General features: G+C 43.1%; 1 protein-coding gene and 2 non-coding genes across 7 annotated transcripts in view; all 3 read left to right on the top strand.

The window, feature by feature from the left end:
- Positions 1-26,290, top strand: part of ATG16L1 (autophagy related 16 like 1) — a 38,517-nt gene extending 12,227 nt beyond the window's left edge. For 2 of the 5 annotated variants that reach the window (XM_012434171.3, XM_012434175.3), the window contains exons 5-19: positions 635-886; positions 2,062-2,127; positions 4,696-4,782; positions 5,463-5,519; positions 5,740-5,790; positions 6,429-6,531; positions 9,441-9,546; positions 12,983-13,053; positions 14,527-14,598; positions 21,006-21,126; positions 21,400-21,505; positions 22,809-22,958; positions 23,066-23,113; positions 23,973-24,074; positions 24,910-26,290. In XM_012434171.3, the coding sequence (XP_012289594.2) occupies positions 635-886; positions 2,062-2,127; positions 4,696-4,782; positions 5,463-5,519; positions 5,740-5,790; positions 6,429-6,531; positions 9,441-9,546; positions 12,983-13,053; positions 14,527-14,598; positions 21,006-21,126; positions 21,400-21,505; positions 22,809-22,958; positions 23,066-23,113; positions 23,973-24,074; positions 24,910-25,003 (1,486 nt within the window). In that variant the 3' untranslated portion in view covers positions 25,004-26,290. Of the gene's footprint in view, positions 1-634; positions 887-2,061; positions 2,128-4,695; positions 4,783-5,462; positions 5,520-5,739; positions 5,791-6,428; positions 6,532-9,440; positions 9,547-12,982; positions 13,054-14,526; positions 14,599-21,005; positions 21,127-21,399; positions 21,506-22,808; positions 22,959-23,065; positions 23,114-23,972; positions 24,075-24,754 lie in introns of all 5 variants that reach the window. The other 3 variants (XM_012434172.3, XM_012434173.3, XM_012434174.3) reach the window with 3 other exon arrangements.
- LOC135273742 (small Cajal body-specific RNA 6) lies at positions 7,330-7,604 on the top strand. Its single transcript, XR_010341552.1, has one exon. It is a non-coding gene; the product is annotated as a small Cajal body-specific RNA 6 (non-coding RNA).
- LOC135273741 (small Cajal body-specific RNA 6) lies at positions 19,855-20,124 on the top strand. The gene has a single exon (XR_010341551.1). It is a non-coding gene; the product is annotated as a small Cajal body-specific RNA 6 (non-coding RNA).
- Positions 26,291-27,465: the final 1,175 nt, after the last annotated feature.

Raw genomic sequence — 27,465 nt, 5'->3', positions numbered from 1 at the left:
AGTGCCCTCAGGCTTCTAGTGTCCCCCTAGGGAAGTCACCTTGGCCCTTGCAAGTGTCCCAGAGACACTCAACAGCTCTCCTGTGGCCACAGTGTGTGGGAGCCTGGTATGTTCCTGTGGTGGAGGCGGTAGGGCCAGGATAGCTGAGCGCATGGCCCTTGGGAAAAGGAATGAGTTTGTGAGCAAAACTTTCTGATCAGAGAGAAGCCTGGCAGACAAGATATGTGGGGACTCTGAATCCTAAGACCTTGGAGCTGGGGTTGGGAGTGCTTGGGTTTCCTTAATATGTGGGAAGGGGGTCTAGAGGCTTGGAAAGGTGGGGTACTTGATCAGACATTCTTGCTCAGGAAATGTTATAGCTGGTGAAATATATAGGGTTTCCAGCCTCCTTTTAAGTCCCCTTTACCAATCTAAGCATCAGAAGTTTCTCTTCCTTCACATCATGTTTTTGCTAGTCATTAATAGGATGAATTTCACCTTAGGTCTTTCCTAACGGATTATCATGTAAACCATTGGGATGGGCCTGGCTAAGAGATATAACAGACACGAAGTGTTGAGCACTCAGCCAGGTCCATCTGGCCCTGGCACAGTGCTCTGGTGAGGTACCATTCCTCCTCTGATGTCATACTTTCAGAATTGCAGAATGTTTGCAGACTATCTCTGACCTGGAGACGGAGTGCCTAGATCTGCGCACTAAGCTTCAGGACCTTGAAATAGCCAACCAGACCCTGAAGGATGAATATGATGCCCTGCAGATCACTTTTACTGCCTTGGAGGAAAAACTGAGGAAAACTACGGAAGAGAACCAGGAGCTGGTCACCAGATGGATGGCTGAGAAAGCCCAGGAAGCCAATCGCCTCAATGCAGAGAATGAAAAAGACTCCAGGTGGGATATCAGTCCACAGGTAGTGGTTTCCATCCTTAGTAAAGTAGAACCTAGGTCTTTGAAAAGAAAGAGAAACCTGGCAGTTATTGCAGGAGGTTTGCTGGGGAATTCTTTCAGTGTTTCAAGGAGAAAAGCTAATTCTGAACAATATAAATTAAACCAGAGTTAGAAAAAGGAAATAAACCACAATTGGAATTCTACCCCATAATTTTGTGAAGCTTTTTGTATCCATATAAAAATTCTGATCTTGCTAATGCACAAGAAGACTATAATCCAAACTCACATGAATATAAATGTGAAATTCCTAAATCAGACTCATTGATAGATTTTTATTTTTTGAGACAGAGTCTTGCTTTGTTGCCCAGGCTGGAATGCAGTGGCTTTAGTAAATTAAAGTTACTAATATTATGTAAACTTTGAAAAGTTGAAGAATCTCACCATACCTCAGTTTCCTCATTTGTAAATGGCAATAATGGTATTTATTTCAAAAGGTTGTTATAAGGCTTAAACGAGTTAAACTCTGTGAACTAATTAGCGATGTCAGGTACGGGGAAGTCCTATATAAATCATCATTATTGGTAATCATGCTGTGGGTGTGTTAATGCAGGTTGAGCATTCCGATATCCCAAACTCCAAAATCTCCAAAATGCTCCAGAATCTGAAACTTCTTGAGTGCCAACATGACACTCAAAGGAAGTACTCACTAGAGCATTTCAGCTTTCCAGTTTACTGTTAGTTCAACTGAATTTCATGTTAACACTTGGATCCCATCCTCAAGATTTATAGCATGTTTATGCAAAACTTTGAAAATCTGAAACACTTGTAGTCCCAAACATTTCAGGTAATGAATGCTCAACTCGTGTAAGACTATTTGCTGCAGAAAACTTAAGTCACAACCATGACTAACCCCCAGTGAGCCTGAGGCACGTGTCTTCCTAAGAGACCCTGGGTTCCAGAAGACAGGCCTCTTCCTTTGCTCGCTGACTGCTTTCTCTAATAACGTGAAAAGGGGAGCCTTGCTGATGTTTTAAGTTTGGGCTTGGGACTTAGAGTATTTTGCTCAGGGTAGTTGTTATTTTACGTGCACTGAATGTGTTGTTAGAACTGGTAGCTTCTAGAGAGCCCAAACCCCATGCTTTCTTAAGCAGACGTAAATGGTGGGGCTTTTTTAACAGGAGGCGGCAAGCCCGGCTGCAGAAAGAGCTTGCAGAAGCAGCAAAGGAACCTCTACCAGTCGAACAGTAAGTAGAGATAAATGAATCAAAACTGTGCTCCTGATAATTTGGCTCTCTTAAAAGTTTGTTTTTGTATTTTTTTTTTTTTTTTTTTTTTTTTTGAGACGGGGTCTTGCTTTATTGCCCAGGCTGGAGTGGAGTGGTGTGATCATAGCTGCTAATGTTTTTATTTCTGTAAAATCACCTTACAGATTTTAAAAAGAAAACTTCAGTGTTAAAGGGAGAAATGAAAACGTACAGTTCTTCCACCACTCAGAAGTAACATTCATATATCATTTTAATTGTATTTTGGTGACTTCTGATTTCTCACAAATAATGTATTGATTGACCCTATTTCTGATTACTTACTTGAGATAGATTCTTGAAAGTAAAATTGGATGGGTCAGAGCTTTTGGAATGTATCACCAAATAACCTTCCAGAGAGTTTCTGTTCATCAGCTGTGAGTGTCAATTCTGACTTCCTGCACTCTGTACACATTACTGCCTCACTGTTTCCTGTTGACACTCTGAGCGATCAGTTTTCTGCCTCTAATTGTGCCTGCCATGTAATGCTGTGGTGGTGGGTTTTTGTTTTTTTCCTCCTTGCTCCCTTTGGTTTGTTACTTAAAGTGGAAGCATAAGTGAAAACTAAGATCTCTTGGAACAAAAGGAATTGAACTAGTTTGGAGCTTTTCTTAATCTGCCTACAAGTTAAGGTGGGGGATCTTCTCTGAAATTTGAAGCTTTAATCGTGGCAGGAAATAGTTTTCTTTGCTCTAGGATGTTTATATTTTCTATTGAAACGTGTGTTTTGGAATATAGTTTCAGAACTGTGATCCACTATTTTTTAAAATGTTAGTTGCTTCCTTATAAGTGGAGTGGTTTAGATAAATTAGGAGTCATTCACCAACAAAAGTCTTAATTTATAAAGAAACAAAGGTTCTCATATCATGCCTTTGCTTTAGATGTGTAGGGTATGTGTGTCTCTACACTCTCAGATGTGGAAGATTAATCTCAGTTGTATTTTCCCAAGCCACAAAGTAAATAGTTGACCTGGAAATGAGATTGGGTTTCTTCAAAATAACAGCTTATAAAAGTGTCATTTGTCTGCCTTATAATTGGCATCATAACCAGGTTGACTGGATGAGACAGGTTGAGCATCCTCCCCAAGATGATACAGGACAGGGCTGGGGTAGGATGCAAACATAGGGCTGCGAAGGCCTGTTCTTAATCTCTACACTTCCCTAAGGAGTTTCTGTGTCAGAGGACATACACATCTTTGAAGGACTTTGATAACTTAGCAAATGCTAGTATTTTCTTGTGGTCCTGGGCCTAAGCACAGTTCCAAGTACTTACCACCATAAAATTCTATTTTCAACAGGACATTGTCAAAGGCTCAGCTCATATTTGCAGTTCCCGTCTTTGCAGTTCTCCTCTCGTCCTTGTGTGGGCACAGGTGACTCTCACAAACCTAGATCTCTGGGAAAGCCAATCAAGAAAATAAAGCACAGCCTTGTCCTCTTTCTTTGGACCTGCCTTTATTCTCTTCTACATCCTGGCCAAGAATGTGGTACAATAGTTACATATAGTCCTGGAATAAATAGCTAAGGAAAATAAATTTACTTTGACTTGGTTTAATTTGCTTAGTAACAAGTTCTTAAGTATATATTTACATAATCCAGATAATTATTCACTGAAAAGGAAAAATCTTTCTGTCAAGTTCTTACGAATCCAAACAGTAGGTGATGAAATCTGGATTATTACATTTAGTTATTTTACTTCTCCATGAAGGTTGCATCTCAGGAGGAGGTCATTAAGACCAGAATAATTACTTGCCATCCTCCAACCAGAAAAGACATGGCCCATAAAAATGAAGAAGACAAATTCCAGAGGTGCTTTGTATCCATTGGGATAAACAGCAACAAAGGGAGCAGGTTATGTGACTTGATTGTGTCATTTGAGGTGCGATGGACTCTCCTAATGTCAGAGACACTACATATTTAAACATAAAACACGCAGAGTTAAAAATGTATAGTGTTTAGATTCTGCTTTTCTATTTTTTAGTTAAAATAATATTTGAAACTGGGTTAAGACAGCTGTTGATTTCATGGCCCATTTAGCAATCCCTTCTTCCCCTGAATTCTTCTCCCTACCTTGTTGTTTGCTTATATTCCATAGCTGCCCCTAACTGTCCTAGATCCCCCTCAGCCCTTGTGTTATGGGAACTGTGCTTGGTGAGTACTGCAGCCCTTCAGCTGTGAAGCTGACTGCTGATAAATGTCCTCCTTTGGTAATGGTTAGGTATTTCATTGCTTTCCAAGTGGGAGCTGTGTTTATACCTAAAAGGATCAAAAGCTCACTTTTAAATTTACTCTCAGCTGGAATTCTGGATTTTATTTAAACAGGTTAAATGTTTATTTTAGCGTTGTTCAGAACATGGCAGCTCTTCCTTTTTCTCCAAAGAACCTTTAACCATTGCTGTCATAGCCAAGTGACATAGGGTATAACTAGAAAATGACATTAGCATTTGCAGAACAGATTCATCACAAAGCTCCTGCTCTGGAGAATCAAAGAATCTCTTGCCTTTCTTTCCAGGGATGATGACATTGAGGTCATTGTGGATGAAACCTCTGATCACACGGAAGAGACCTCTCCTGTGCGAGCCATCAGCAGAGCAGCCACGTAAGTAGGCAGGTTTGGGCCAGGGAAAAGACAGCTTGAGGAGCAATATGAAGGCACATTTGTGGACATGAAAGAATGTAGTCAGGTGCACCCAACCCCCTACCCCTTTGCCAGGACACCTAGCATCATACACATCACAGAGGTGTCCAGTCTTTCTCAGTTCACCTCTGCTTAATGGGAGAGAATCAGAACACAGGTGGCTTCAAATGCTTCTAAATAAAAAAAAAATGTAGTGGCTTTGCTAAAACAGGGACAGTTAAACCTTATTAAGCAGAACACTTGTTCAGGTTTAGATCATCCTGTTTCATTCTTACTAGGGCTTTTTTTTTTTCTTTTTCCCTAAAGCAGGACTTCAAGAGTGGGGATTGGTTACTAACAGCCACAAATTATGAGGTTAGTTAGCCAGAAATCGTGAGGTTAATTGTCTAGCTTTATTTCCAGGGAAATTACTTTAGTACTAGGGAACCTTGTTTCTTTGGAAACCTCTAGGCTGGGTTTTCCCTTTTCCCTTCCCACTGTTTTCTGGCAGTTTGGTACTGTGTTGGGTTTCTCTCAGCTGGGGTTTGGGAACTAAATGGGAAACATATTCCCAGGTACCTGTTTTTGTGGGCTGTTTTTATTAATTGATTATTTGGGCAAAATGTTTCTAAGGTTTAAACCTATCCTCCCCTCCTCTTTAGTAAGCGACTCTCGCAGCCTGCTGGAGGCCTTCTGGATTCTATCACTAATATCTTTGGGTAGGTTAGAAGACTTTCACCTTTCCTTTTTAAAATGTGTATAATTATACCTAAATATATGTACATGACTTATTTTTATTTTTTAAATGTACACCAGGTTTCAATGGTACAGAGTATACACGTGCCTTAATTTCAGCTTTTCATTTAGCTTCTTCCTTTTTTCCTCAACTTCCTTTCCTCTTAATCTCGCTGCGTGCTGATCTCTGGCCTTTCCCTTTAGTCTGTCCGAGTCTCCCCTTTTGGGACATCATTCTTCTTCTGATGCTGCCAGGTGAAACTATTATCCTCTCTTAGTCCAGCATGTGAGTGTGGGTCCTTAACAATTATGCCGATCACTGCTTCACTGCCCTCAGTCATCAGATGTTCACGTGCTAACCAGGATGCTTTGCATGTTCCTAGGAATGCCGGGAGCTCTCAGAGCAGGGCTACCAGGTTGAACACTTTGTACAGTACTCATGCTCTTGTTGCTTTCTTTTGGCATGCGTTAGACCTCACATTGATCACAGGTGATGAGGATGATTCTGACTAGACATAGAAATAAAATAATTTTGTGAATACCAGAGAGCTACCTCTGAGCTAGCTGTTACGTTAAGCTGAGAAAGTTTCCCAGCAGCTTACTGACTGGGTAAGCAATTGTTGTTCAGGATTGCTTTTCATTGTTGGGTTTTGGAGTCCACGGGTTAGTGTGCAGGAGAGTAAGGCATGTGCTGGCTCTCTTTCTTATCATTTGAGTGAGGGTGCTTCTGATTTTTTTGTGAATTGTTCTGTAGTTTGAAGAATCTAGGAGGGACAGGCTATCAACGGAGGCAGTCTGCTTAAGCAAGGTCGTCTTGGAGTTCTTTCTAACAATTTGATGAGCAGTAAACCTCTGCAATCCTGTCTAATAATTGTCTTTATCTTATTTCTTAGGAGACGCTCTGTCTCTTCCTTCCCAGTCCCCCAGGACAATGTGGATACTCATCCTGGTTCTGGTAAAGAAGTGAGGGTACCAACTACTGCCTTATGTGTCTTTGTAAGTATGCTTCAGCCCCAAACCCCCCGACGGATTTTGTACAACCATCCTCTGTAACGGCAGAGATGACTGAGAAAACATTGCTAGCATGAGGGATGGGGCAAAGGAAAAGTAATTAGGGATGGTGAAAAATGGGAGAGTAATTTATATAATTATTGTCACCATTTGGCTTCAGTTTAGAGTGAGTTGCCAGTCAGTGATCTATTTTGAAAGTTCAGTAGGGCAGCTGTTGGTTTCATAAATTATACCCCTATCCGTATGACTGCCAACCATTAGGGGTCTATGATTGGAAGCAGTCCTGGGCAGAAGCCACTGTGATGGATACCAGGGCTGTCACCTGGAGTTCAGAACTGGCTCCTAGTACTAGCAGATAATCTGCGTCCCAGCTGGAGTAATTGAGCAGAAATGGAACCAGCCTGGGGAAACGTTGAGTATCTGGCTCAGAACTCTTAAAGCATGAGGAGGGTAGGAAACAGAGCACAAAGAACAGAGCCTGGAGAGTCGGACTGACTCCAGTATTGGCCTAATCACTGGCAGCAAGTGAGCTAAAGGAGCCAGCTTTAAAAGCAGGGAAGAGTTTGCCGTAAAAATGGGATGGAATTTATGTAGTGGGAGCTTTGGGTTCCAGGCATAAAGAGGGACTTTGAGAGTTACACAGTGGACTGGCTGAGTGATGAACTGCCTTGACTGTTGTAAAGAGAGTTCCACTTTGGAGGAGGAGTCGGAATGGGGTGCATTAGGCCCCTTCCCAGTCCCACTTCACTCCTGTGATTCTCTGATCACCAGGTGCCTTGCAGAGGTCGATGATGATTGGTAAAAGGTCTGATTGCACTGAATGTCACAGTCCCTTTGTTGCCCTCAACTCCCAGCAGCCCATATTTTTCCTCCTATCACATTTAAGTTATGTGTATGGGATCATGGAGCAGCTGATAATTTGGGATTCTGTCAGTGTGTGTTTCTGAGAGTAATCGGTTCACAGCTGACGGGTATCCAACAGAACAGTTATGCAGGAGACTGACGAGTGGCAGTCATGGGTGTGACGGTGCATGATCTCAAGTTTTCAATCTGAGACCTCCTAAGGAGAAAGAAACCATGACAAAGAAAAGGAAATTTCATGGGGGTAAAAGGTTTGGTCACCTATCATACTTTTCAGCGGTGGGTCACAAGAGGGAGGGAAAGTGGAAAATGAAATTACCAAAGTGACGCCTATTGCCCAGCCTGTTCATAGTCGCTCTCTCCGTGGTATTTCAAGCATCTTATTTTTTTAGTCCCAAGCAAATGTGAATATCACATATTTTCTTCCCCAAGTGACCTTTTAGACAAGCGATTATCTGCTTAACATTCTAGATAGTCCATATTTTCTAGTCTTTTTTTTCTTTTTTAAGATGGAATCTCGCTCTGTCACCCAGGCTGGAATGCAGTAGCACTGTCTGGGCTCACTGCAGCCTTCACTTCCGGTGTTCAAGCAATTCTCCTGCCTCAGCCTCCCAAGTAGCTGGGATTACAGGCATATGCCACCACACCTAGCTGATTTTTGTGTTTTTAGTAGAGGCACGGTTTCACTATGTTGGCCAGGCTGATCTCGAACTGCTGACCTCATGATCCACCCTCTTTGTCCTCCCAAAGTGCTGGGATTACAGGCGTGAGCTACTACACCCAGCCTCTAGTCTCTTTTCTTTATTACAGAAATTTTCAAACATATACAGTATCTCTTTCCCCCACACACTTTTGCTGCAGCAATTTGAAGCTAATCCTAGGCATTATTTTTCATCCAAAAGTATTTCACTACCCATAATCTTAAGAGAGTACAGTGATTCTTCAGTTATTCCCTCTTCCCATTTTGTAATGGGATGCTGGCTCTCACACTATTGTCCAGGCTGGAGTGCAGTAGCACAATCTCAGCTCACTGCAGCCTCAGCCTTGGGCAGAAGCAATCCTACCACCTCAGCCTCCCAAGTAGCTGGAACAACAGGCGTGTGCTACCACACCGGCTTTTTTTTTTTTTTTTTTTTTTTGATAGAGACCGTTTTGCCATCTTGCCCAGGCTGGTCTTCAACTCTTGAGCTCATGCAATCCGCCCACTTTGACCTCCTGAAGTGCTAGGATCACAGATGTGTGCCACTGCACCCAGCCAGGATTCTTTTTTTCTTGGTTTTCTTTCTCATCCTGAACACGAGTACCATCTTTTGCCAGTGTTTATGCCAGTATCAGAAATTTCCCTGTGAAGAATATAAATTCTCCTAAAATAATGACTGTCATTTTTATCTAAGGCATACTCATTAACAGGCACTGTTCTAGGTTGCAAAAATCCCTTTCTGGAGCTGAGCAAATGAGACTTCTAGAAGTTAAGGAAACTTGCCAGAGGTCACACTCTCAGTTCACAATAGTGCTGTAATGTTTCCAGAAACAACTACATTGAATTCCATAATAGCACAAATTGATGTTTTTGCTATCTACTTATATTAGGACTCATTGTGAAAGCTGTATTATAAGAGGCCACGTGCTATGCATTATTTAGATATGTAGTATTTAATATTAATCAGTAAATTAGTAAATGCTGGTAAATCAATAAGTAGTATTAACTCAGTCTAGACCAAAAACTATTAAGATAAATATAGGCCATTATTGTTAGAAAAGATGAAATTAATGCAAGGACAAACTCTAGGCAGTCTACACAAATTTTGAATACTTTCCGAGAAGGTTGCACTGTACTCTAATGCAACTGTTACTAGAAGAATAAAGTGATAACAGTATCTTAGGAGACCCGGGCTAGGAGTCCAGTTTCGTTTGTGATTGGATCCATCTCTGCTTGAGGATGCGTATTTTCCCCTGAGTTAGGCATTTGGAGTTTTCGTGCATCTTGAGTTCTTGGGATGAGAATGACCTGATACAGGGTGTTTGCTTTGCAGGATGCACACGATGGGGAAGTCAACGCTGTGCAGTTCAGTCCAGGTTCCCGGTTACTGGCCACCGGAGGCATGGACCGCAGGGTTAAGCTTTGGGAAGTATTTGGAGGTGAGAGCCTGAGGCATAACTGAGAACTTGAGATGACACACCATTGCACCACAGAAAGAAGCTGTGTTGGTGGCATCTGGTTGACCTTGCTTTCAAGCACTGAATTGTTCATCTTCTCAAAACATACGTTTTATGTAAGGGATCCTTTGACCAAAGCATTATACACTTCAATTATTCTTTATATCTGAGTGGATGTTTGCTCTGATTTTCTAAAGTAGTGACCAGAAAATACTGTTAAGTTATGGATATGATTATGAAGGTTTCTGTAATTTTTCTCAAATTATACCAATCAGAGCATCTTGCAAAATAGTACCATTTTTACAAGGAAAATGAGGCTTACGACCATAGATTCTGTAATTAAACTATACGTTAAGCTGTGGTTGATGCATTTAATGACAGTGGCAGTAGCCTAGGAAAAAAATGACTGGAGTCATGTCTGAGCTTGAGAAAAGAGAGGTGTATTACCTAGAAAAGATGCATTTAACAGTTTATCAGACAGGGGCCCTTAGATCAAGACTCAGTCTCTTTGATTGGACTTTTAGGATGCTCAGAAATTGATTGCGTTAAAACAGAAAATGGGAGTTGATAAGACTATCTCTTAGAAGTCTGAAACTGGGCATATCCCAGTTTTGACATTTTTCAAGATTCACTTAAATATGCATGTATTTTTACTAAAGTAAGGCCAAAGAATAAGGCTTAAGGTTTTTATAGAAACCACTTTGTCAGGTATCTATAGTTGCAGCACATACATTATCCCTGACCAGCAATAAATAGCTCCAAAGTGATTTTGTCTGTTAATTCCCCTGATCATCACAACAGCCCTGTGTGGTTACAAGGGTAGAAATTACCCTATTTCACAGATAAAGGCAATAAAACTCAGACACTATGTGACTTACATGGCTAGTGAATAATTTCCATGGTGAGGGAATGGTTGAACTAGGACTAATGCAGGTCAGAAGACTTGAAATTCCATGCTCTTCTTACCGTAGCTTTTTCCAGCAACTGAAAAATCATAGGGGTACTGCTTTTAAGGTTTATCAGAGCAGGAACAACTTTTTAATCCCATGATTAGAATAGATTATTAGTAAAGCACCCCTCCTGTCTGCGCCAGCCTTTGATTTTCAGGAAAGGGACTCAGCAGGCAGAGCCCATCGAAGCCCACTAAATTTTGCTGTTTTGCCCAGAAGCATTTTAGCTTATGAGTGATAATGGCTGAGGCTATTAGAAAACAGTAATAAAAACAAATAATAAGAAAAGAAATTTTCACTTTGTAAGGCTGAGGCAAGAGGATTACTTGAGGCCATACTTGAGGCCAAGAGTTCAAGATTAGCATGGGCAACAAAGTGAGACCCTGTCTCTTCTTACAAAATTTTTTAAAGTAGCTGGGTGCAGTGGCATGCATTTGCAGTCCCAGCTTCCTGGGAAGCTGAAGTGGGAAGGTGCACTGAGCCTAGGAGTGAGAGGCTGCTGTGAGCTCTGATCACACCACTGACTCCAGCATGGGCAACAGAGGAAGACACTGTATCTTTTTTTTTTTTTTTTTTTAAAAAGGAAATTTTAGGGAATTTGGTTTGTAAAATCAAAATAAACAGTCTTGTTTTGATTATGCCATTGAGATTAAATAAAAATAACACTAGAAATCTTTTTGTTTTACTCCTTGGTCAGTAAAAACACCTGTAAGAAAATTAGAGGTGCCAACCTTTAATTCTAGTAACCTTTCTGCTGCTGAAAAGGAAATAAACATCAATTGAAATTAATATTGGCATAATTTGTGCCAGAGCATAATTTGTGTTAATAAAATCAAGTTTCTACCTAATCTACAGAAATAGAATGTTTGGCAGCATTTCCTACAGTTTTGTGTAGGGCCTTTCTTCTACAAACAGCTTTTTCTGTCTACAAGATTTTTACTCTTGGCTAATAGTTATTTACTGAATCTTGGAAGAGGCCAAGTTCAAGAGACTTTTTCTGAAATAGTTTGGGGTCCTATTTTTTCATGCTTTCAGACTATCAGAAGAATGGCACTTTCTACCCAGTGGGAGCATCTGTTTTTGCTCATTCTCTCAAAAGCAGAAGTTCCACTAGGAATGATATAAACGCTGTTGACATAGCCTCCCCTGGTACCTTGTAGATAATTAAAAATTTTAATACGGTCTTTGTCCTTTTGAGATCAGTCTTTCATATAGAATAGTATTAATTTTTTGGTCACTTCTTACATTTTGGCACTGTGTTAAGTGCCAAGCAAATAGACCAGTATTTTAAGCATAAGCCAAAGATATTTCTTAGAATTTACAGTAATATTTTTATCTGTGAAGATTTTACCTAACGGAAAATCATAGTGAATATTACCCTTTTTCAACCCTTTTGAAAATCTTAAGAAAGCTAAGATCCAGAACATGGTATTAAATATGCTATATTTTGCAAGTAAATTTAGAGGAGGGGTTCATCAACCAGATTCTCAGTCTGTGCCCTGAATGTACGTGACGGCTTCAAACTAGTATTTGTGTCAGCTTGATATCTGGTTCCAGTCATTATTATTACTACTTAGAATACTGAATAAGATAAAAATGTGTCCAAATGTTTTCTGTTCTGTGTTCCTCTTTTACAACTGTGATTACAATGGTTCCTTAATTCCTAGTTTATCTGTGTAGATCATCCTTAAGTTACCTTTTTTAAAGGAACTTAATCAAATTATTGAGATTTTGATCTTCTCAGTTTGGGATTGCCTATTGCTGAAGTTCTGTGTGGGTGGCCAGGCTGTCTGGAAGCAGGGTAGGTGCAGTGGCTCTGTTGGTGAGGGCCAGCCGTGTAGAGGTGAGGGAGGTGCTGGCACTTAGTTTGCTTGCCAGGACCTTAGGTTCATGGAGATAAAGTATGAGGGCAAATTCCAGACACTCCAAACTAGCTTGACTGGTATTCTAATGACTAGTCATTTAAATGTAACTAACACAATTTCTTTTCGCACCTTAATGAAAATTACCACACCATGGATTCGGAAATTGAGGCCAGTTTCTACAGAAGTGATAGTTAAGTTGGCACAAATACTGATAAACCCAAAGGTTTATTTATGTAAGTTTTAAAAATTTACTGAGAAATAATGGAACTGAATAAACCCAGTCTTTAGTTTGATTGACATGGTTTCTAAATTCCTACACTTGATTTTTGTAAAGAGAATGAATAACTACATTTCTTAAAGAATAGAACGCAGGTGCAAAATGCTGGGTCAGTGTCCACTTAGACATACATTCCTCCTGAAACTAGCAGTGTATTCAGTCTCTCGTGCTCTGCTTGTCCTATTTTGTTTGATTCTGTAAGGATACAGAACGGCTGTTGTTTCAACAGCGTAATTGGCTTCCATTATATTTCGGTGTCCTGTTTTAATTTATATATTGACTTTATTCAGCTTCCCATCTTTTTCTAATTTTTTCTTTTTATACAGAAAAATGTGAATTCAAGGGTTCTCTATCTGGCAGTAATGCAGGAATTACAAGCATCGAATTTGATAGCGCTGTAAGTATCTCACTGCTATGATTAGAGGTTTTTAGAAATACTCTAAGACATCTGGTTCTTGAAATTATAGAATAACCTACCTGATTTATCTGCATTTTCTGTATCTTAAGTCAAATCCTTGTTAAAGAAAGATGCAAATAGACTGTCGAGTTTATTGCTTTATCAACTCTTGGATAAACCTTTGGGTTCTGCGTCTTGCATTAGGCTTGTGATGTTACTCAGTACCTTGTATAATTTCACTTAACAGTTGTATTTTGAGTGTATAGATGCTGTACTCTAGGGACAGTGTGGTCCCTACCCTTAGAGATTCGCAATCTAAATGCGAGTGATGTGAAAGCATTAAACTGCAAATTGTGCTGAGGTTATGGTTGAGATGCATATGGAGTAGAAAGGAAATACTGATGAGAGAGCTCATTCAGGGGCAAGGGTTAGGGGCCTTTAAGGCAGATCTAAAATATAATCAGAGGTTAGAGGCTAAAAGCCAGGAATGGACACCGCAGGCAGAGGAAGCAGAGGAGGTTGGGCTGGGCGGGTGCAGGAGCTTGGGTGGAGGTGATGACTGGGTGAGGCTAAGGCAGTGTCGTCATCTCCCAAGAGTCTTTCTCTTGATTGTCATCTCTGGGGAGCCTTTGCAACATTCCTGGATGGGCTGAGTGGCTTTCTGTGTTCCCAGCATCTTGTGCAAATCTATTCTGTGGCATAGATGTTGTCTATATCTGCTTCTTTTGCTAAGCTGAGAGCTGACTACCCGAGGACAAGTGTCTGGGCTTTAATCATCTTTGTACCCCCAGCACCTAGCACAGTGCCTGTTAGGTTCTAAATAACTGCTCCTTGAATTTATTTGGGGAATGATAAGGAATAAGGTTGGAAAATGAGGGTATGTTGTATTGAAAGGTTTAGACTTCTGTAAAACCATGTGGAGCCTTGAGAGATTTTTAGAAATGGGTGTGGTGTTAAATTCTGGTGTAATTGTGACAGTGTTGAAGACTGGATTGGGGGAAGCAGGTCTGCAGTGGCCCATACGTTTGGTGCTTCTTCTGCAGAGATGCAAAAGGCCCAGGTCGGGGCTGAGACAATAGGGAGAGAGGAGGGACCAGGCTAGACACATTGAAGGTGAACAGTTCCCAGAGCGAGAGTTGAGAGATTAGGCAAGGAGAGAGTCAAGGGTGCTTCTGAGGTTTCTGACTTGTTAATGTTTGCTGCTTGTGAAGGTTGCCAAGGGAAAAGTGAGCGGGGAAGGCTTGAGGTGTCTGCAATATTCAGGTGAAATCGAGTGAACTCAAAAAAAAGGTCTGAACTTGAAGGAGATTGGTGAGTTGAAGCACACTCATGACAACAGTTGGTGTTCAGGTTAGATGTATAGTTTGAGGTATCTAAACCTTCTTGGACTTGATTATTGGGGAATTTATATCATGTGAACGTAATTCCTCTGTTTTGGCTAAAAAATGGTTTTCCTCTTCTTTATTCCCATAGGGATCTTACCTCTTAGCAGCTTCAAATGATTTTGCAAGCCGAATCTGGACCGTGGATGATTATCGATTACGGGTAAGACCCGTTAAGAAAGACCAGTTAAGAAAGTTAGTGCAGTCTCCAAACTTTGTGTGGTGTTATCAAGGCACAAACTGGCAGGTGCTTAATTAGGGGACTTGGTTTTCCCAAAAATCATGCTTGATTCACCCTGCCCTTTCCTTTCCTCCTTGGAGAAATCTGTGTTTCCACTTTATACTCTTTGTCCAAGACTCAGTTTCAAAATGTTTGCAATAGGACCCTCACATTTGCATGAAAACCTTGGGATACTCCTCATAAGGAGTAGATACTTTTGGTAGATTCCAATTTTAGCTTAATGACACAGAATTTAGCAAGAGCATGTGAACTACGATTCCCGTGGGCTGTAAAACCTAATTACCTCACAGAGTAAGGTGGGATATAGAAGTACAAATGGATGTATCATAGCGGTAAGACAATTTTCAAACAAAAACTCCAAGATGAGAAACAGGAGACAGGTGTCAGAGCAGGGAGAAATGATCGGATGTTGAGGAAAGCTGCATTTGAACCAAAATTTGCTGAGAATTCTGTTAGCATTCAAGATAGAGATCAAAACTTGGTTGTATCGCTTTTTTTTCTATTGGGGGGCGGAGGAAAGCATATAACTTAATTTGCATAGTTTTTTTTCCCCATAAGCCTGCAGGAATCATCACATAGCTTATTAAATACAAGCTATTAAAAGATATAATGGAGGATGGATTTCACATTAGTAGGCATTTTACTTAAAAAAAAAAAAGTTTAGTACAAGCCATTTGTGTGTGTTAACTCACACCAAAAACAGAGTGATGTTAAGATGAAAATTTTTTTTAAAAAAACGGAGTTTCGCTCATTACCCAGGCTGAAGTGCAGTGTCATGATCTTGGCTCACTGCCATCTCTGCCTCCTAGGTTCAAGCAATTCTCCTGCCTCAGCCTCCTGAGTAGCTAGGATTACAGGCATGACTAATTTTTGTATTTTTAGTGGAGATGGGATTTCACCATATTAGCCAGGCTGGTCTTGGGCTTCTGACCTCAAGGAATCTGTCTGCCTTGGCCTCCCAAAGTGGTGGGATTACAGGTGTGAGCCACCGCTCCCAGCCATATGAATTTCTGTGTTTTTGTTTTGTTTTGTTTTTGTTTTTTTGTGAGATGGAGTCTGTTGCCCAGGCTGGAGTGCAATGACATGATCTTGGCTCACTGCATCTTCTGCCTCCCAGGTTCAAGTGATTTTCCTTCCTCAGCCTCCCAAGCAGCTGGGATTATATGCACGCGCCACCATGCCCAGCTAAATTTTGTATTTTTTTTTAGTAGAGATGGGATTTCCCCATGTTGGCCAGGCTGGTCTTGAACTCCTGACCTCAGGTGATCCGCCTGCCTTGGCCTCCCAAAGTGCTGGGGTTACAGGCGTGAGCCACTGCTCCTGGCCCAGATGAATTTCTTAAATCTACAAGGGAGGTGGGGGAGTTGCAGTAGAATGGTCCATTAGGTGGGGTTCTGGTGATTTTTCTTGAGAGCGTTGTATAGAAGATTATTAGTATTATCTAATACCTCAGGGGTAGTCATTCTTAATTCTCAGATGAAAGGAGATCCAGATCCAAACATGCAAAATATGAGTCCTGACGATGACAAGGATGTGTTGTGAGAGCTGAGGAACCTGCCTGTGAGGGACGAGGGAAGTGAACTGCTGGAGAGCCCGCCACCGGGCACATCGATTCAAATACTTGAATAGGTTCAGTTGAAGTCCTGTAGTTCTGTACCGTACACATGGAAAAACCAGTACTGATGGCTACGTTGTAATCCATCCTGTGGTATACTGTGATTTATTTAACCACTGATCTTTTATTCTAGACTGAGATACAGTAAAACTGACCAATTAAAGAGGGGCCTACAGCATTTTTATAATAGTCCCTTGGAGCAGAAGAGGAAGAAGTTGAGTCAACCAGTAGTGCAGGATGTTATTTTTTAATTGGTAAAAGAGTCCTTTACAGGTGGGCATCAGCCTTTGGGTCAGAAACAAGGAGAAGGGGACCTAGAGCAGGGAGCTAGACTGAAAGACAAAGGTCATAACATTGGGAAGCTTTTTCCAAGTGAGCTGGCACGGAAGGTCTCCCTGGGGAGATACTCTCAGTATGCTGGAGCATGGCACAGGGCTGCTGGTTCTGATGATGCCATGCTGGGGCAGGAGCCTCCTATGCTGGACTAGTTGGCTTTGAGTTCCTGGCCTGCTCATAACTGTGTCCTGTTCCTTGGTAAATGTGTGAAGATCGGGAGGCCTTTTGCAGCAGATTCCCTGTACCCAGAGAACTCTCCTGAAAACCTTACCAAGTTCCAGAAAGTAAAATAGGCTTCCCATTCGAGGGAGTGCTGGCTTTTTAAACCCCAGTTAACAGATGATATTGGAGGACAGGAATCCATTCATCTATGTTGTGAAACTCACAGACATGGTCCACGCCCTATTCAATATCTCCTTTGCTCCTATGATAAGGGAATGGTGTTGGGAGAGACTGGCATATAAGAAGCAGCTGGTTGAGTGGTTGCTTTAACAGCCTTTTTGTAAATGCACCCTAGAAATAGCCTGACATTGAAAGGAGTCCTCTTTGATGCCTCTGTTGAAAATCGAAACTCCGTGCAAAACTGCCTGGCTGCTCTGTAAGATTTGACTTGAGGAACTAGGTTGGAGTTCTGCCCACTTTTCTCATGGTGTGGTGAGGTGGCCATAGTGAGGATTGGCTATGGCTGCTAGGTGATGGTTTCTGTTTGGAATCTTCCACTGTGAGTTCTCCATTCTCCTGGAATCAGTTGTCTTTGGTTGGTGTTGGGTTAGCTGCATGACTAAGGTGTTAACCTGAATGAACAATTTTGTGTTAAGAAATAGGGGTCGACACACAGGATCTGCCATGAGGCACAGAGAGAGTCTGTGCAGAGCCCAGTAGAGCAGAGGAATCTTTAAGCCTCCCCATTTTGAGGCCCTTCTGGGCTTTGATGACATCTAAACCTGCTGCCACCACTTGTTAATCCCTGTTTAAAAGTAGAAAATAAAACCTAAAAGACATGTTAATAATAAAAATAAATTTCAGAAACACCTATTGGATGTAAGAATTTTAAATCTAATCAGTTTCAAAGGACTGTTTATAAATGGTAAAGGTGAATGAATACCTATAGGAGACCAAGCTCTGTGCAATTGGAAGCAGTGAGACGGCCAGTCAGCTTCAGGCAGGTCCAGCTTATTCTCACTGAGAATAGGTGAGCAGAAGCCCAAACATTATAAAAAGCAAGCTGACAATATATGTAAGGAGCTAAGAAACAAAATATCCCTTTCCCTTATTCCATTAGTTCAGCAGTTTCATTCCTGGAAATAAGAAAGCTCTGTGCTCACAGGTGTTCGCTGCAGCAGCATTTGTGACAGACTTTTTTTTTTTTTTTTTTTTTTTTTAAGAGTCTTGCTCTGTCTTCAGGCTGGAGTACAGTGGCGAGATCTTAGCTAACTACAACCTCCGACTCCCTGGTTCAAAGGATTCTCCTGCCTCAGCCTCCCAAGTAGCTGGGACTACAGGCGCACACCACCACACCCAGCTAATTTTTGTATTTTCAGTAGAGATGGGGTTTCACCATGTTGGTCAGGATGGTCTTGATCTAACTTCGTGATCCACCCACCTTGGCTTCCCGAAGTGTTAGGATTACAGGCGTGAGCCACCGTGCCCGGCCCTTGTGACAGACTCTTAAAGAAAGGGGGGTACAAAAAGGAAGAGATCTGATACTATCAATCTTGTTGAGTCCATACTAAAATAGCACAAGGATGTTTCCCATTCACGGGTGTTACAGAGACCCAGGGTGTTCAAATCAGTGGAACCCCAAAGCCCATGAATGTTCGGCTGTCATGAAAAAATGCTTATGCTCTAAGCACAATGGATACATTTTTAGGAAGAGTATAATTGTGTAAAGATTAACATGTTCCTTTAAAGCATGTAAAAATGAATATATATGTGGCCCCCAACCTAGGGTATTTTCATCTTACAATGTGTTTGTCAGGACCGGCCCCATCATGAGTTGAGGAGCATCTGTATCCAACATATCCCACTTATGAACAATGTTTTTTTTTTCCCTGTGTTTGTGAAATGGGATTTTACTCTTTAACAGTAAGAAAGAAACAGATAGTGAATGTAAATACAAATTCAAATTTTTGATAAAATGATTATTAAGAATTTAATGTAAGGCCAGGCACGGTGGCTCATACCTGTAATCCCAGCACTTTGGGAGGCCGAAGCAGGCAGATCACTTGAGGTCAGGAGTTTTAGACTAGCCTGGCCAACATGGTAAAACCCTGTCCCTACTAAAAATACAAAAAGTAGCTGGACATGGCAGCTCACGCCTGTAGTCCCAGTTACTCAGGAGGTTGAGGCAGGAAAATCACTTGAACCCAGGAGGCAGAGGTTGCAGTAAGCCAAGATCACGCCTCTGCACTCCAGCCTGGGCGACGAGCAAAATTCCATATCATAAACGACAACAACAAAAGAATTTAAGAAGTAGCCTATCCAAGTGTTGTCTCTCTCCATGATTTGTGCAGAGTGGATGTCTTCTGTTGAATGGAATCATTATTCATGGACTGTGTCTAGTGTAAACTTTGTTACTGGAGCTTTCTTGATCTTACAGAAGGATCAGTGGGAGGTTTTCACACAACTGCAGCACAGCCACCACCCAACTGCCAGCAGTTGTAAGATACTGTCCTAGTTTCAGAGGTTTGAATGTGGGATAAAGCAGTCTGAGCACCCATGCAAGCTTCTTTCATTGAAGAGGAAAGAGGAGTATATGTGGCCCTAAGTTTTTTGTTCCTGTGCTAAAGTGGAATTACTCCACTGAGAATAGAAGACTGGTTTCAAAAATTTCAACGCAAAAAATCTAACACTGAACCATGAGGTCTCATCTTTGGGAGTTGGTGTTTGGAGTGCAGTGGCATGATCAGGGCTCCCTGCAGCCTCGACCTTCTGGGCTCAAGCAGTCTCACCTTAGCCTCCCCTGTAGCTGAGACTATAGAATAGGCACACACCCAGCTAATTTGAATTTCTTTGTAGAGATGAGGGTCTCACTATTTTGCCCAGGCTGGTCTTGAACTCCTGGCCTCAAGCAGTCCTCCCACCTTGGCCTCCCAAAGTGCTAGGATTACAGATGTGAGCCACTTTCCCCACCCTTGCATTTTCTAAATAGAAAAAAGTATCAGTGAATACCTTCTGAACCTCTGGGGTTTTACACACATAAAACTGTTGATCCTGCATTGTATGGAAGTCAATGATGAAGGGTAAAAGGTCTGAGTCTCCAGATCCCCTCCCAGCGTCCCAGTTATCCCCAGCTGCCACTCCTCCATTGGGCTTCCGAAGTCAGAATTGCTGTGATGGGCAGAAGGGCAGCTGACACTCAGTGATGTCCCCATTCTGTGTTCCTCCGTGAGCTCAGGGAAGATGCTGGTTGGCATCCAAAGCTTAGTCCCAAAGGGATTTGATTGTTGGGAATGCTGCTATCTATGGCTATGCTCTGACTTGTTAAAGCTAAGACCTCTGATTGAAAATCCCCCAAGGATTTTAATTGTTTATATGAGTCCTGAGGTTTCCTTTTGTAAATTGTGCCTGTGGTGACCTTGTCTAGTCTGACTTTATATATGGAACTGACTTTTAGCAGCATGGGGTAAAATCGAGGCTTTAAAAATTTTTAAATTTGATAGAATCCAGACTTGTAAAAACAGTACAGCAGGTATCTGTGGTAGAGCTGATTTCAGATTCAAAAATGAGGGTGGTGAGCATGTGAAACTTGGTCCTAGGAATGTTGAAGTTTTGTTTTAATGTTTTTAGTGGGAGTTTTATCCTTTTGGTCTTGATACCTTACTTTTGGGCAACACTCAGAGACAGGCTTCCCATGAAACACCTGGCCTCTGGTTGAGACTCGGTGAATGAAATGGTGGTTCGCATCCTTTGGGATTTTTTTTTTTTTTTTGGTAACAGGATCTTGTTGTGTCAGTCAGGTGGAGTGCAATGGTATTATCATAGTTCACTGCAACCTCAACCTCCCAGGCTCAAGCAGTCCTCTTGCCTCAGCTTCCCAAGTAGCTGGGACCCCAGGTGCGTGCCCCTACTCCCTGCTAATTTTAAAAAAAATTTTCTAGAGATGGAGGTCTCACTGTGTTGTCCAGGCTGGTCTTGAACTCCTGGGCTCAAGCAGTCCTCACGCCTCGGCCTCCCAATGTGCTGGGATTACAGGCATGAGTCACTGTGCCCGACCTATTTCTTTTCCTTTTGCTGTCTTACTGCTTTGAGTGTTCCTGGTCGGATCTCAGGGTGTTCTGACACTCTGACTCTGGAGGTAAGGATACTGTGGATACTTTGCTGGTGTAGGAAGGGCCTGGCGCTCTGAGGCTCACCCTGGCTGTGTTATCTCTCCTAGCATACACTCACGGGACACAGTGGGAAAGTGCTGTCTGCTAAGTTCCTGCTGGACAATGCACGGATTGTCTCGGGAAGTCACGACCGGACTCTCAAACTCTGGGATCTACGCAGCAAAGTCTGTGAGGAAATTCAGTCTCTCTGTCTGTGTATATGCTTGGATGTTAGCGTGGAGGTGTGCATTTGCACGTCAGAGCCTGCATTTATGTAATACAGTTTGAATTTCAGATCTGGCTTCATGTTTAGAGGGGCACTGAGGGTAGTGATGGCTTTTCTTGTTTGAGGCTTCATTTAAGTGAGGAACTCTGACAAGTCAGTGGTTAGAGGGTAGCAGTGTTATGTAAACAGCCACGCTGGTGCCTCTGCTTGATTAATGATGTTTGCTTTTCTTTCAGGCATAAAGACAGTGTTTGCAGGATCCAGTTGCAATGATATTGTCTGCACAGAGCAATGTGTAATGAGTGGACATTTTGACAAGAAAATTCGTTTCTGGGACATTCGGTATGACACCCAAGCGTTTGGGAGGCTCATGAGAGTCTACACAGTGATGGTTCTGTATGTGGGTTGTGCTTTTAAAATCTCAGGAAATGGCAGAAATGAGCTTTAGTACATTTATAGTGTTAGCTTATTGTAGTAGGATATTCTTTACCATGAAGAAGACCGGAGTTTAGCAGTCATTTATTGAGCATGCAGTGAGTGCTGGGCCCTTTACCAGCTGACAGGTAAGAAGAGGAAAACAGGATGTTCTTTCTACCTTTAGGTAATTTAAACTGTAGTAGGGAAGGCAGATACGAAAGTCAGTAACTAGCGCATTGAAGTAGAGGCAGGTACCTTCTAAGTTCAAGGCCATAGAGGAACATGAGGAGGGAATCTATTTGAAGGAGAATTTGGACAGGGCTTATTGATAGGTTGGAGGCAGAGCATGAGGAGGGTAAGACAGGATGGAGAGTAGACGAGGACAGGCTCCCAGCAGGGTCGTAGAGAGATAGGGGGAGTACAGGGCCCATGGTGACAGATGGCGCTTTGAAACACAGGATGGCGCCAGAAAGCCCTGACATGATGCTCATGGCTCCTAAACACCACATTTTATTCATAATCTTCAGTTGGCTTTTAAAACCTGAAGTTGGAACTTGAAACATGGAATGTGAGAGTTAAGCTGGATATTCAAAATCTTCTAGTCCATCCTGTAATTTGGCAGGTGAAGACCCCCAAGTCCCGAGGAAGTGTAGTAGCTTCCTTCAAGTTGCATATTTAGAACAATAAGACAAATTCTTGCTTAGTTAAGGTGTGAGGTAGAAAATGATTTCATTGAAAGCCTACCACACAATCATCACAGACCAGGTCAGCACCCCCTTTGGCTGTGAATGTCACCAGCAGGGCCTTGCCCAGGGTGGCTATCAGCTGACCTGGTCATGGGCTAGAGCAAGAGGGGAAGAGGGAGAAGGGAAGAGGGAGGTGTGCAGGGCCGTGGCTCTTTTCCCCACCTTACATCTAGAGGTGGAGGGCCACAGAGCCACACTGAATAGGGCAGGAAACCTGCAAGAGGCTACGAGGTACGCCTACAAGGCAGCCCAGGCCACTCGTGCGGGTTTCTGTGCCAACTTTATCCAAAAGTTGAAATCCCATCACTGAAATAATATGAATTGGGTAGTAGCTCTAGTTAGCTCCTGCTGATCAGAAACTCTGGCGATTGTGGCAGAGTGTTGCATTCTAGTTGAATTGCAGTGCCTTTTTTTCCCTCCACAGCATGATGTATAGTAGTTCTAGCCTATGTTGCATTTCTCAAATCTATTCTTTCTCTTAGATCAGAGAGTATAGTTCGAGAGATGGAGTTGTTGGGAAAGATTACTGCCCTGGAATTAAATCCAGAAAGGACTGAGCTCCTGAGCTGCTCCCGTGATGACTTGCTAAAAGTTATTGATCTCCGAACAAATGCTGTCAAGCAGACATTCAGGTAACTGAGGATGTGCTGGTTGTATGAAGACTGGAGGCCCAGCCCTGCTCTCTACACGCTGCATGGCCTGAGCTGCCTGGGTGACAGTGTCCTGTTGTTTGTTTCAGTGCCTCTGGGTTCAAGTGCGGCTCTGATTGGACCAGAGTTGTCTTCAGGTTAGTAGTACCCGCCCCCCGCCAGTTTGGTTTATCACAGAGAGTACTGCATGGGCATTTTCCCATTGGGGATATAGAGCTAAATTTTGTTCGGTGCCCAACCTGTGTTTCCAGGAGTGTGACCGTAAGTTCCTTATTGCAGGTCACCATTATTGTCTCTTCCTTTCCAGTGTTCCTTTGTGATTACATGAACCTACGTGTTGTACCAACAACTAACAGTTGGCTGATAGCTTTGTTCTGGGCGAGCCCATTAGGTTCACCTCTTATCAGTCATTCATGCAAGAGCTGTTTAGAGAGCCTGTAGAAAAGGGCAGGGGTGGCTGTGGGCCTGGGCAGGACTGAAAAGGCTCTCTGGAGAATGGCGTGCGGAAGGTGGGCTGCAGTTTCCAGCTCCTTGTTGCCTTCCTCCTTGGATTGTGCTTCTTCCAAATACATTTCCAGGCTCAGTTCCTCTATTGGGGAGAAACTTCTCCACAATCAATGCTTGTTTTTTTTTCCTCCTCTCTCTGAAGCATGTAACAAGGCAGTCCATGGACTAAAACCCTTAGCTATGTGGATCTTGGCTTTGATCTCCCTATATGTTGTTTTATTCGAGTCTGATGGGAATCTGATGGATGGTTAGGGACTTGGAGCCCCAAGAAATGATACAATGCCACTCTTCGTTTAGCTCAGTAGGGCTGAAATACCGGGGAAAAGCAGATTTGGCTGGAAGGGCCATAACTGTCACACATTCTGAGGTCCAGGTACACAGGAGTGGTCACCAGTGAAGAATAAACATTTCTTCTTGGGAAGAAGGCCACAGAGATGCTGAATGGGGGTGGGGAATTGACAACCTTTATTTTCTTACTGTCTTCTTTAGCCCTGATGGCAGTTACGTGGCAGCAGGCTCTGCGGATGGCTCTCTCTATATTTGGAATGTGCTCACAGGGAAAGTGGAAAAGATTCTTTCAAAGCAGCACAGGTAAGATGAACCTCATCTCAGCCCCGCTTGCATTGTGAGCAAGGCCTTTGATTTCATCTCAGGGGTCATCCGGTTTAGACCTCAGTCAGCACTGTGAGGACACTGTCCGATCACTTGCTTGTCTGACTGAGCTAGGTCAGTGGAGAGAAGCTGGGCCCACTCACAGCACAGCAGGCACAGTCTAAGAGTACTCAAGGGGAGCGGTCGCAGTGGCGGCCGTTGGAAAAAGGGTTATAGAAACACATCCTTGTCTCTTGTTATGTCCCATGTCCTCCGTGTCTCCTTCCCCTTCTCTGCTCTCCTTCCTTTCTGCCTCCCTTTCTCCCTTGTAAGTTCCTGTGGTCAGTGCATTGACGCACACCTTCTTTTATCTTCCACCTGATAGGCAGGCCCCAGACCCCCTTTTCTCCTAGCTTTGTTCTGCCCACACAAGCCCACCTGCTAGTTGGAACCCAGATAGGATTTTCCTTCAGAACCCTCTCTCCTTGCCCAAACCAGTGCTGACCACCAGTGCCTGACTCTTAAGAGGCGTATGTACTGGCTCTTTCCAGTTCACTCAGAGCTCCTCTCTTAGGAAGAGTGTGATAAGGCCTGACTGCCAATGGGGCCACACTCCCTCCATCCCAGCAGGACTTCATTAAGTACACCACTGGATTTTTCAGAGGTCTTTTGCATTTCAGTGAGTTCCTGCCTTGCATGGGCACAGTGCCAGAGAATAAAATGGAAGCTGGAAAAATTCTGACTCCCTGAGTGCACAAGCTTCTGGTGTTTAGTTTATTAAGATCACATCCCAAATGTTCTGAAACTTGGTGCTCTTCTGATCTCTCCTTTGAAGCTCGTCCATCAATGCAGTGGCGTGGTCGCCCTCCGGCTCTCACGTTGTCAGTGTGGACAAAGGATGCAAAGCTGTGCTGTGGGCACAGTATTGACGGGGCTTTCAGGGCTGGGAGGACCCCAGCTCCCTTCTCAAAAGAAGCACGTGGGCTCCCGCAGCCCTGTCCTGGCATGTGAGGTGCTGGGTATAGCATGACCTCCCAGAGAAGCTCAAGCTATGTGGCAAGTAGCTCTGCTGTGAATGGGATTTCTGAAGATTTGACTGAGGTCTCTCTTGACCTGGAAGAATAACACTGAAAAAACCTGACGCTGTCACTTAGCAGAGGTTCAGGTTCTTGCCTTGGGAAACACTACTAGCTCTGATCTTCCATACCTCACTTGGGGAAGCACAGGGCCCCGCTGGGTTTCCTCACCAACGGCAGCGCCAAAAACAACCCCACACCCAGGTGGTGTTCTCTGTGCTTTCTCTCATCCTTCCAAAGTCGTTCTGGCCTAACACGTGTCCCATCACCTTGGGGCTGTTTGTCCAGTGAACTCACTTTAAGCATTGGATTAACGGAAACTGAGACTACAGTCCCCTCCGTGGTGGGCTGCATGAATGTGTCTCATTACTGCTGAAATTTCCTCAGATCACTTAACTGTTCTTCAGAGCTTTCTGGCCCTTTTTCCACCATAAAATTCGACATATTTTAAAATCTCCATTTGGTTAAAAAAAATTTTTTTTTTGAGGTGGGAGAGGATGTGTGAAAATTTTTGCCCGGCATATGGGTTTGCTGCAGAGGTAAGGATGTGTTCTGTATCGATCTGCGGACACCCAGAATGTGGATGCAGACAGCACACTTGGGGGTGCCAGGGTATGCGAGACCTCCAGCGTATTTGTCTGAAGCTGGTGATTGTGGCCACAGCCCCTCTGCCAAGCCTGCGTGCAACATCCTTGGTGCTTTAGAGCAAGAAGCCCAGGCCCAGAAGCACAACAATGCCGTCTTTCCGTTTCAGGGGTTGTGTTGAAGGCCAGGGAAAATGATTTATCTTTACCATTTTACCTGTGTATAAAGTTTTGGTTCCTTGGATGTGTGGAAACACCGTTTTTATCACTTTTAAATTTGCACTTTATTTGTTTTCTTCCATACTTGTTCTCTGGACATTTGGGGATATGAGTGCTAAAGCTGGTGAGCGAGGAGAGCGGCCTTCCCACCGATGGGCCTGGCCTCCATCTGCCCTCTCTTCCCTGCCTGATCACTGCTTTCCAATTTGCCCTTCAGAGAACCGAAGGAGAGTTGAAATTCACAGGCCAGGGCACATCTTTTATTTATTTCATTGTGTTGCCCAACAGAACTTGATTGTAAATAATAATAAATCTGTTATATACTTTTCAAACTCCATGCCTATTGGTGATTATTTTATACTCCCTTATCCTTAACAAAGAAAGGGAAAATAAAGTAATTTCTTTGTTTACCTGGTAGTTACCTGTACACAATGGCTAGTACTTTTTAACAGTCTTTCCTCCTCCATGTAAGCTCCATTCCACAAAGTATCACTTGCTGTAAACATGATTTCCAGTTTCATGCCACACAAATCTTAACAGACACTGGACACTGGAAAGGTGTTTCTTCAGAGCGAGACCTGCTCCTGTGGAGGAGCCCAGCACGGATTCCTCATCAGCCCCTGCATGGAGCCTTCCTCCAGTGAATCACCGCACGGGGGAGTCATTCACTGGTGACAGCTCGGGTATCTAATACGCAGCCTGCGCTGTAAGAAATTATGACCACCCTTGTCAGGAAACATCCAGACGTCCACTTAGCGCAGCACCCGGAGTCACGGTGCCATCAGGGTCTGAAGTCTGAGGCAGCCAACACTTGCAGAGAGCTGGATAAAAGCGAGATGTTGTGGCTCACACCTGTAATTCCAACACTTTGGGAGGCTGAGGCAGGAGGATCAATTGAGGCCAGGAGTTGGAGGCTACAGTGAGCTACGATCGCACCACTGCACCCCAGCCTGGGTGATAGAGTAAGACCCTGACTCTAAAAAAGTTGGACGAGCCCTTTGCAATCTTAAGAAGGAGATTCTCCAAATAGGCCCCAAATAAGTGTTCTGATAATCTCAGATGATCCTGTTTTTGCATTTGGCAGGAAGCATGGCTGTCTTCTTTACTCAGTCTGGACATTCCAGTCCCTTAACTGCCAGTGCTGAGCTGAAGGTGAAGGGGTCTCACAGCACTGGGGAATGTGACTTCCCTTTAACTCCCTGCCCAGCACATGGACTAGGGCCCTTCCAGCTGCTGGTTTTGTTGGTCAGAACAAGAGCCATGCATAGGTGTTTTTCTTTTCTTTTTCTTTGAGAAAGGGTCTTGCTCTGCTGCCTAGGCTAAAGTGCAGTTTTGTGAACACAGCTCACTGCAGCCTCGAGCTCCCAGGCCCAAGTGATCCTACTCCCTAAACCTCCCAAGCATGCCACCATGCATGGCTAATTGTATTTTTAATGGAGATGGAGTCTCAGTACTTTTTAACAGTCTGATGCTTCCCTCCAAATGCAGGCTCATCTCCAGCGGCAGTGCCAA

The sequence above is a fragment of the Aotus nancymaae genome, unplaced genomic scaffold (assembly GCF_030222135.1).
Source record: "Aotus nancymaae isolate 86718 unplaced genomic scaffold, 86718_ANA_hifiasm-v0.15.2.pri h1tg000008l, whole genome shotgun sequence".
NCBI lineage: Eukaryota > Metazoa > Chordata > Mammalia > Primates > Aotidae > Aotus > Aotus nancymaae.
This window is presented reverse-complemented; position numbering and strand designations above follow the sequence as displayed.